The sequence below is a fragment of the Chroicocephalus ridibundus genome, chromosome 9 (assembly GCF_963924245.1).
Source record: "Chroicocephalus ridibundus chromosome 9, bChrRid1.1, whole genome shotgun sequence".
In the NCBI taxonomy this organism is placed as follows: domain Eukaryota; kingdom Metazoa; phylum Chordata; class Aves; order Charadriiformes; family Laridae; genus Chroicocephalus; species Chroicocephalus ridibundus.
The window spans coordinates 3,640,339-3,650,978 of record NC_086292.1 but is presented as its reverse complement, the minus strand read 5'-3'; the positions used below and the strand labels follow the sequence as shown (position 1 = coordinate 3,650,978).

At 52.1% G+C, this 10,640-nt stretch overlaps 1 protein-coding gene across 2 annotated transcripts; it reads left to right on the top strand.

Moving 5' to 3' along the window:
* The first annotated feature begins 1,994 nt into the window (after nucleotides 1–1,994).
* LOC134520982 (putative P2Y purinoceptor 10) lies at nucleotides 1,995–8,156 on the top strand. Of its 2 annotated transcripts, none has more exons than XM_063346952.1 (2): nucleotides 1,995–2,376; nucleotides 5,886–8,156. In XM_063346952.1, exon 2 carries the CDS (start codon nucleotides 5,936–5,938, stop codon nucleotides 7,049–7,051), a length of 1,116 nt encoding a protein of 371 aa, XP_063203022.1. In that variant the 5' UTR covers nucleotides 1,995–2,376; nucleotides 5,886–5,935; the 3' UTR covers nucleotides 7,052–8,156. The 2 variants fall into 2 exon arrangements, with proteins under 2 accessions (XP_063203022.1, XP_063203021.1); XM_063346951.1 differs by lacking the exon at nucleotides 1,995–2,376 and adding an exon at nucleotides 4,890–5,046.
* The last annotated feature ends 2,484 nt before the right edge of the window (nucleotides 8,157–10,640 follow it).

Genomic DNA, 10,640 nt, shown 5'->3' with positions numbered 1-10,640 from the left:
CGCACCCACGGCTCCGGTCAAACCGTAGCAAGTCTCTGCACAAGGGTGAGTTGCATTGTGTGAATAACCGCCCCCCCTCCTGAATGGCCCACTGTTTTTCACACATCCTTCAGGTGCATCCTGTCAGATATTTCTAAAAGCTGAGCGCTTACAGAGATGCTGATGGTATGCATTTGGCCTTCTGCCCACAGGATACCAGGCTAAAGGCGAAGACGACCTTTATCTGGAGGCCTCAGATAAAGTCTCGCAGTTATTTAAAAATTCCTTTGTGTCTTCTGCCTTTGAAGGTATAGCAGTGCATAGCGTAAAATGCAGGTTTAGTATCGGTAATGAGCCAGAAGAGCAGAAACGCTAAACAAAAATACGCACGCAGTTGAAAAAGAACGGAGAGGTGGATCGGTACACGTTGAAGGCAGAAGCTTGAGGCTTGTCAGTCCAGCAACTTTTCACAACCAGGAAGGCTGAGATCTTCTGCAAAAGTACTGCAAAAAGCCAACGAGCAGAGGAAGGACTCGCCGTGGTTAGGAACCCTGAGGCAGGAGTCTGACCCTCACCATGGTCTGACAGCCACTGACCTCCCCTTCCCCAGCAGCCCTGCGGTAAACACGTACCTAAAAATAGGGCTGAGAGATGGCTGCATACGGCGCTGGATGTGTGCTGTGGACACAGAAGTAGGATGTCCCAGGCAGGATATCCTGATAAAACAGCCACTTCACTTTGGGATAGACCTTTAACCTCTGGAGAGGGACGGGGCGCAGTGCCAGCCTCCCTTCTGCAAATCTCTGATCGTTTCGCAAATACACGAGCGCTGTTCTTTCTTCCAAGGACCAGCAGCAGCTGCTGAAAGAGACGCACAAGAAAAAAAACCTGGAATGATGAACCTTGGATCTTCCAAACCACTTTGCTCTCAGCTGAGACGAGAAGCATGGGGTTTCACAGGTACTTATTTGCCAGCAGGCTACATCTACATGATGGGTAAGCAAGCGGTAATGAAGAAGCCCACAGGTATCTCTGTAAAGGTTGGTATAAAGTGGTTTTGCCTTTGCCTTCATGAGGATGTTGACCAACGGATTCAAGTAACTGCATCTCCACTGACCACAGGACACTCCAGGTCATGGATCCTCTTCGTTTTCTACGCTACTGTCGTGAAGCACCACTTCACGCCTCGGGCGTGCACCCAGGTCCCCGTGGTCAGTGTCGCTGCCAGCACGGAGAAACCCTGGGAATTGCGCAGCCGGCAGAGCCGGTGGGCTCAACTGCTGCGGGGAAAGATGCCCGCTTGATCCCAGGCCATGAACTGGTGGCTTGTTCTGCAATTAAAGATTATAATAGCTTCCTTCTTTCATTTCTCTTCCACAGTTACGTTTCTGTAAATTTTGCAGGGTCACAGGACCAATTACAGAAAATAGACGAACAGAGCAAGAATAGCTCTATTTATGTTACCTACAGTAAGAGAGGGAAAGGTGCCAACAGCCATATTATCTTCTCAAGCCCTGGGCCGTAAGATGGGACGTTGTATAGCACATAAAACTGTTCAGCTGGAAATAAGGCAGCTCATAACAAGTTCCACTACAAGATATGCCTGACAGTTTTCAGCAATTCAGAAAGAAGGTCACACGTAGCAGGCAGTAAAAGAACTAAACGTTACATATATATGCATATATATATATGGGAAAGGAATTAAAGGAGGCAAAAAGAAATTGGGCATGATGCACATTAAGGTGTTTTTTTTTAAACAGTAGTATTTTGGGAAAATCTCCATCTTAAACCATCTTATTATTTCAGAAATAAAGCCTAAACCCTTAGCTTTAGCCTACAGCCTTCACAGTCTGAGGCTAACCAAACTTCCAAGAAAATGAAGGAAAATTACTGCCTTCCAGTAACTCACACGGGCAGAGTTTTCGGTTTTCCTCTAGTGAGCACTTTCTGGAAGATACTTGCTTCTGTATTTTATAGTTTTTAGCAAGCAAAAGGCAAGCGACTGGGGATAAAAGCAGAAGCAGCTCGACCGAAGGACACTGTCACCTAACTCAACTTCTGTGCAAAGAGGAGGAAAGAAATCCGCGTCCGAGCTCTCTATCGCCCGGCCGTTGGATCAAACGACGTCATCGCCTTCCCAGTTGTCTTAACATCGTTAGCTGTACACGTTTTGTGTGGTGAAGAGAAATAAAATACAGGATTTCCTGTTCTGCAGCCACTGTACTGGGTTGCAGATGCCGGCAGGATTCCAGCGCTCCGAAAACATGTGGAAGTTTAACGAGGAGTCGCTGGGGCTGGGATCGCTGCGAAAATCGGTAGGAAATAAAAGCAGAAAGCTCGCTCCTCCTGCTGCCTAGCATGGATGTCACCCCGGCGAAGGATGGGAGTCACAGGAAGGTAAGCTTGATTTCTGCTGCGTGTTTCTCTTCAGTAGATTGAAGTTATCGCAGTTTTGAGCAACGTTTTGGTTTTGGTTTTTTTTTTTTCTTTCCTCCTCCTTCAAGAGATCTTATCGGGCAGAAGCTGGTACAACATCCTCAGCGGCTTCTGACTGTGCCCATGTATTTCTGTCTCGCTGGGCTCCGAGGGGCGGGTGAGCAGAGCTCAGGGCATCCGAGCAGGCTGCTGTGTGCGGCAGTACGGGGGGAAAAGCCTGTTTTACCCAAAATAGCTCTTTTTTTTTTTTTTTTTTTGTTACTGACAGAAGCTGCCCTAACTGACCAGCTCTGTTTACGCATTTCCTATTAGTGCCTAGATTAAATAAACAAAATTATTGCTTAAAACACAAGCGCCAGAAAGCCTCCACTACTTCAAATCCGGACTTATTTTCAAGCCAAAAGTGGATTATTTTTTTTGTTTGGTTGGTTGGTTTTTAGGCTGCTTTTCCCTCCAGCATCCCGGGCTGGAGCAGGGTTGAAGGGAGGCAGCTCTGCCCCGGTCCCCGCCAGCTCTGGGGGTCCCGAAGCCGGGGGCTCTCCCCAGCCCATGGCAAGCGCGGCTTTAGCCTGGTTTATCCAACCAGCCCACGGAAAAGATGAGGGCGAGTTTGCCAGCGAGGCTGGCAGCAGTAACTGCAATACCGCAGCGACGTGGGGCTGGGTGGGGCGCAGCGTGATTCAGAGTAGCCGGGCGATTTCCAACAATGACAGCCACATACGCCTCCGGGATCAGATCAGATACTGCTAACATACACAGAAAAAGAAGCACGGGCGTTCAAATAGCCGCCTTTGCCTCCTGATTAATTGCAAAGTTACTTGACGTTTAATGAATTGCAGTGCTACATCCACAACCAGCGGTCTTACAGCTCTGGCAGCGATGCCCGTCTTCCCCTCTAATTTCAGCACGCGGCTGGACAAAACTCAGCTTTACCACTTAAAAAAAAAAAAAAGCCCCCCCCCCCCCGCCTTGCTCCCGCCCGTGTATAAATCCATGCGTGGATGAAACAGGAAAACAAACAAGGAATGGCAGGGAGTATTTTGTACAAGCTTTATAAAAATCACTGAACAAAACCCCCGCCAAAGCCCACGGGAGCATTTCTGCCCGGCACAGGCATCACCGGCCGCAAAACACCAGGGGACCTGGAGCCGGGCAGGCGGGAGGGAAGGCGAAAACCGCAAAACGATAACAAATAAAAAAATCCTCCCTTTCAGGAAGCATCATAACAAACAAGCAGTGGCCTAACCCCGAGCCGGCAGCAGCTTGGCAGGGAGCTCCCTGCTGTTTTCTTGCCAGGTGCCCTGACAAGTGCCGACACCTAAAAACTGAGAGTTTTAGGTACCAGGAGTGACACCCAGCTCCCCCAAGGAGAAACAGGCACTCCCAGGGAAAAAATGGAAAAAAAACCCAGCAAGGAGGCTCCTCCCAGTCACATCTGCAGGGACAAAGTTTAGGATTTGGGCTGAGACGCGTGACAGGGAGGAGGTGGTAGGACAGGGACACCCGGTGCTCTATAACCCTTTTCACAGGCCCAGGCCACCAAGTGTCATCTCTGTCACTGGAAGAGCATGGCAACAGCTGGGAAGAGCTGCACTCCCCATGCTCCCTGGCAGTTTTCCTTCCCTACCTTCCGCAGGGATGTAAAGACACGGCATCCTACCGCCACTTTTCCAAGGTTAAGCAGACTCGGCGCAAAGGGCACCAGCCAAGAGCACGACCGGCACCGAGCCCAAGCCCCTCGTGGGTTTTCAGGCGGGTGAGGAGCACGTCGGGGTTCTGCGGGGACCAAAGGGGTTTGTTTCCCCGCTGTCCTCTCGTGACAGACGTCCCTGCTCCCCTGTCTTGGTGGGGAAATCAGAAACCTCCCACCGAAACCAGCAGCCAAAAGGTGCGCCAGCCCCGCAGCCCGGGTCTCACAGCAGCCTTGCTCCTTTGCAGCCGAACCCGGGAGAAACCAGCAGACGGGAGAAGGCAGCTGGCAAGGGCTCAGTGCAGAACGCAGGGCGTCAGCGCGGCACGCGCACAGAAACGTGGGCAAACGCACCCACCCTTCTTGCATTGGAGGCTGCTGGCTATGTATAAATAGATAACATTCCTCCTGAAACCGAAAAGGTGACAACCACAACGTGAAGAGCTGCCTAGGTGAGGAGGAGCAGGGTAGAGGAGCCTTCATCCCGCGCCTCGAAGCAGTGCCAGGCTCTGCACAGAAGCCTGGTCCCCACCACAAGCGATTAGCTTTTAGAAACCCGTCCTCGCAGAAGACAGCATCACTGGCTGCTTCTTAATTAAACGCCGCTGTCAAGGGGCTCGGTGGCAATGACACGAGGTGGTGGCAGACCAGGTTCTGGTCTCCTGACCGGGAAGGTGGCAGGCTGCACGAACCTTGCAGGCAGCTACGGGCTCCGTTTCCAAGGGCAAAATTACACTGTTTTGTTGTAGGCAAAGCTACAAGGCCCTCGGTTTGTGACCTGCTGCTGCCAAATCGCTTCTTCCCAAAAGCGCAGACCGCTTCCCTGCAGGTCCGCTCACCAATGGCAAAATCCATCACCTCTCCGGAGAGCTGCAGGAGTACCTGTGAACTCCCCGTGACCCACTAATACCCTCAAGCGCCGGCTGGATGAGGCGAAATGGGTAAATGGATGAAAAGAATTTCTGCTCTAACTAAAAGGCAGATGTATTTATCTTCCTTCATGTCCTGAGCTGTTGCTGGAGGATAATTTCTGTTGCTACAACACGATGCCTACACAATGTGCCACGGGTGCCGGAATTGAGTTAGCAGGACCGGCAGAGCAACCGGCATGTGTTCGGCCAGCTATTAGCTTATAAATCCAGCCTTAAGTCTGGAGCCAGAGCTCTGATAGATCTGTCTGCACCTCTCCCACTGGCCTCTGCTCCGGTCGGCTGCCTGCCAGCACCTCGTTTGCTGATGCTAATTATTGCCCTCGCTGCCGATTCACATCAGACCCCTGCACGGATCCAAAAGGGTTGTGTCTAGAGACATTTAAAGTCCCTATTTATTTACAGTCCCACCAAAATCGCTTGTATATCAGACAACACCAATTTGATGAGGGGTTCGACAGAAAACCGTAGGCAATAAAAGTGGTCTTGAAGAACCCCGGGGAGCTGAAGAAGCTCTCTGGCATTAGCAATAAAGAGATTAATGCTACTGGGCTCAACTGCAATGTCACTGTAATTGTGGCATCACCTTTGGGGGTGGCAGGGGCCAAAATCCCGCAGAGCACACCTGAAAGAAGCTGCGTGGAAGACACCCAGGGTCACTGCCTACAAGCGGGGTCTGGTTCTACACCCTTCCCACCCCCACCCCCCCCCATCTTGCCCATACACCTGCACGCACACGCTGTACACACACCCGCACACACCTTACTCTTCTGTACTGGAGCACATTTACTCCAAGTGGGGAAATACTGGGAAGTTTTGGGCTTTACAGCTTCTGTTTTTACTCTCAACAGAAACCCTCCACCCACCTCAATCACCCCATGAGCGAAGAGACTCAGCCGAGATGGAGAGCAACGTGTCCTCCAGCAACTGTACCGATCCCCAGATGTCCTTCCAGTCTACCCTGTACGCAACAACCTACACCCTCATATTCATCCCCGGCCTCCTGGCAAACAGCGCTGCCCTGTGGGTCTTGTGCCGCTACATCAGCAAGAAGAGCAAAGCCGTCATCTTCATGATCAACTTGGCCGTGGCCGACCTGGCTCATGTCCTCTCGCTGCCCTTACGGATGTATTACTACATAAACCACTCCTGGCCATTTGGAAATTTCCTTTGCCAGGTGTGCTTCTACCTGAAGTATCTCAACATGTACGCCAGCATTTGCTTCCTCACCTGCATCAGCATCCAGCGGTACCTCTTCCTCCTCCACCCCTTCAAAGCCAAGGACTGGAAGCGGCGGTACGACGCGGCCATCAGCGCTGCCGTCTGGCTCGTCGTCGGGGCAGCGTGCTTGCCCCTGCTCATAGTGAGGAGCCCAGCCTTGTCCAAGAGCACAAACACATGCTTCTCAGACCTGGGGGTGAAAAAGCTGAGCCCGGGATCCTCCATTGCGATGGTGACGGTGGCCGAGCTGTTTGGATTTGTCATCCCCTTCGGCATCATCGCCTGCTGCACGTGGAAGATGTGGCAGTCCCTGCGGGAGTGTCCAAGCCAGCTGCAAAACACCAGCGAGAAGCAGAAGGCTTTGCGCATGGTCTTGATGTGCGCGGCAGTCTTCTTCATCTGCTTCACCCCCTACCACATCAACTTCCCTTTCTTCATGATGGTGATAGAGAACATCATCCAGGACTGTGCCGTTCACAGGAGCACGCTCCGCTTCCACCCCATCTCCCTCTGCCTGGCGAGCCTCAACTGCTGCCTGGATCCGGTCCTCTACTACTTCATGACCTCCGAGTTCCAGGACCAGCTGCTGCGCCACAGCTGTGCCGCCCTGCGGGCTCGGTTCATGCGCCGTGGGAGCACCCCCTCCATCACCGAAACTGGCCACGACATTCACATGAAGAAGAGAAATCTTCCCCGCTTTAAGTTTTGGTCTCTTCCTAAGTTCTTTGGCCGCATAAACAGCATGGAAATCCCCCCGATGCCACCCGACGAGCTTCTGCTGGAGTCCATCTCTTGAAACATAAGCGTTTCTGTCTGTGTAGGTGCTTCTCATAGCTTGAGTGAAGATTGCGTTAGGTCTCCAAATACGTCTTGAATTACCCTTGTGTGCAACAGATGCCAGGATCTGACCTAGAAGGACATTTTAATGAAAAAAAAAAAGGGTTGCTGGTTGTGTTGTCACTGTTGGGGACTGTTTGCCTTGCCATGACGGAGAACGTTGTATTGTTAAAATACCCAAAACGGCCATCGCTGATGCCGGCTCTTCTCCTGTGCTGAACTGCAGCCAGGTTCGGGTCCCTCTCATTTCTATTGTTTCAGTGCTTCTACATACTTGTCATTTTTGAAAAGCCTTCGGAATCCTGTGCTGCAAGCAGGCAGGTCAGCCTCGGCACAGCTCGGGGAGGTAGCACGGCGGGACTTTCAGCCCCAACTGCAGCTACCGGCACCCCATGATGACTTACAGCATCCACCGTGCCCGCGTGAGGCTCTAGATCAGGCCTGTCAATTATCTCCACGTAAACTGAACCTCTTTCCATTGCAAAAAATAAAAAAAAAAGAAAAATCAATCATCTGGACCTAATCTAGCCTATTCTGGACTGCAAGAATAACTTTACCAACCTATATCAAGCAAAGAGTATTAACCTATATCCACACCAGTGTTAAAGGGAGTTTTCAAACAAATTGGGGTCAGATCACGCTGTCGAAAAAGGCACGCGGAGCTGAGCAGGGGAGCGCGCCTGGCTCCCGGGAGCTACGGGATGCTCAGCTGAGTATGGGGGGCTGAATATTTGGAAAACTGGATATGCCACGAGCGAAGAGGACGAAGGATGAAGGACACATCCCAGGGCACGTTTGCTCACAGAGAGCCGGGGCGAGCCGCAGAAGGGAGGACGAGCAGCTGGCATCGCTGTGTCTTGTGTTGTTATTAGGAGTATTGTGTTATTTGGCGTTCTGCTAAAGCCTGTGGTCGTAGATTAAGATGTTACCCAAGCCTCTCAGTTTTGCTTTAAAAACCGGAAAAGGTCCCAGCCCTCTCTGGGTACTGAGAAAAGTTTACAAAACTGGCCCGAGTGCATCCTTAAGGCTTCAAACTCGGGAGGAAATAAAATGATCTCAACACATATTTTAGCATCGTGGGTATTATTTTAAGTGCTTGTAAATGGTCTCATTATGCACCACGTCCGCTCTCAGGGCAACGGTACAATCTGCAAAGGGGGGGGGGCACCCCAGTTTGGGGCTCAGAGAGGCCCCGTGGCCACCACGGCCCCTCGCACAGCGGCTACAAGGTTTCCTCCTCGCGGGCTACGGCATCAGTGACTGCAATGCCAAAAAACCCTCGGGGAATTATACAAGTAAACGTAGGCAGAAGGCGTTTGATAGAAAACAGCTTTGCCGACGATTCGATGCACGCTTCCAACCCGCACAGCGTTTCTGGGAAAAGCAGGCGGTGGTTTACCCTCGCGTTGCCAAGGCTGGTCGTAGAACGACGAGGGGAAGATGAAGACGACCTGGAGGAATTTGCTTTGGTACTTACAGTGTGCCAGAGACTGGCAGAAAACACTGAGCCGGGCAGAAAACACGCTGCCCTGCAGCTCGCTCTGTCCTAAATCTCCTCTCACAACAAAAAAAAAAAAAAAAAAAGAAAATAAGAATAACAAAAGGACATGTGTTCCTTATTTGCTTGGGGAGTGTGGGGGGGGAGAGTTTTCGGGGCTGAAAAAAGCTGCTTCAGATGGCACAAACCCAGCGGCGTGCGCAGGAAAAACAGGAAACTTGAGCAAAACCTCACCGATGCCGTGGCCGGCAAGACCCAGCTCCTGTCACTTCTCCACGGACAGGACAAGTGACACCACCAGCACCTTAACTGGAAGCGTGGTTTTAACCTGTGAGTGTCTTTTGGGAACAGCACAACCCTGAGTAGCTGGGGTGGACATGTAGGCAGCCCTCAGTAACCACAGCTAGATATTTATAAGTCCTGCTGACCGACCACAAAGCCCCCGTCGCGGCTCCAACCTTACTGGCAGCGCCAGCTCCAGGTTTCCCAGCAGTTCCAGTCACCGCCGGGACTTTGCCCGCTTGTTTTCAGATTGCGCAGCTTTTCTGAAGTTTCTACAACGCAGCTTTCCCCTTCCAAAAAGGAAAACAGCAAAGAGAAAGCAAACCAAAAGCTCTCACTGATCTGTCACTTGGAAACACAAGAGCAACCCTGACTCAGGCTGCCCCTGCCGCCCCTCAGGCTCCGCCGCGCCGCAGGTTGCATCGGAAACACAGCAGAAAATTCCCCTTCTAGGTTAGATGTGCTGGATACCAAGGATTTTGCTGGGTTTTATGCAAACCAAACCCTGTGGAAATATCTTTTTCCAGTGCAGACCAGCGCTTTCTGCCCTTCAGAGGCCACAAGACGCCTGCCAGCCCTCCCGTTTTATCGCAGTCCACCAAATTCCGTTACCGCAAACTCCCTGGCTGGGCACCGCGACCCAAACCGTGGGGATCTGGGGTCAATGGGAGCTCTGCCACCGGGATGCTGCATCGAGGTGGGAGACAGACAGACAGACAGGGACGCTGCTGGTCCCCGGAGCAGGGATGCAAGAGCTGGGGGGCAGCAGGTCCGAGCAGGCCGGGGGACGTCTGGCTCTACAGCGTCCCTAAGAAGATTCAGGTAAAAAGCTGCTGTGTTGAGGATTTGCTTTGCTGAGGCCAAGGCGTGAGCTAACTTCCTACAAGGGAAAAGCTCAAGGTCGAAGAGAAGGGAGAGCAAGGGACTGGGAGCTCACGTGTGGGGAAGGAGAGGGCAGGGGGAATTAAGCGCTTTTCAGCATTTCTCTCTCACAGCCATTACCTGTGGGCATTAAACCTTTTATTCACGTGGCAAAATCAGCCAGTAATAACCCTAGTGCTGCGCTTTAGCCTCGTTAATTTTCAGGTAAAGGAAATTTCCAGGTAATTACTGACCCTGGCCATGCTCTTGTGAGCAACAGCACCGAGAGCACATCCCTTAGCCCGGGCCCTCTCGGTCCCACGTGCCGTCCTCAGCTCCTTGTACGGACAAATCCCTGGCACGATGCTCCGGGATGGGTGTCCCAGGTGGCCTCAGCCGGCCCGAGAGCTCAGACCGATAAGCCGCTGGTGAGGATTTTGGCTGTGGCGACGGGTGAGGGCGGGTGGGCTCCGGGAGCATCCTCCTGGGAAGGGCGAGGGGCTGCGGCGGCAGGAGACCAGCCAAGTGGGCAGCTCAGCCGGATCTCCACCAGCACCGATTGTATCCACGTATCCTGGGCTTTTCACATGCAATTAATTATTCTAGATGCCTTAATCCTTTACAACTGGCTTTGACTAGAACTGCTTATTTGCTTTTATAGCATCATAGAATGGTTTGGGTTGGAAGGCACCTTAAAAATCATAAAGTTCCACCCCCCTGCCCTGGGCAGGGACACCTCCCACCAGCCCAGGTTGCTCCAAGCCCCGTCCCAACCTGGCCTTGAACCCCTCCAGGGATGGGGCAGCCACAGCTTCTCTGGGCAACCTGGGCCAGGGGCTCACCACCCTCACAGCAAAGAATTTCTTCCTCAGATCTCATCTAAATCCACCCTCTCTCAGTTTAAAAA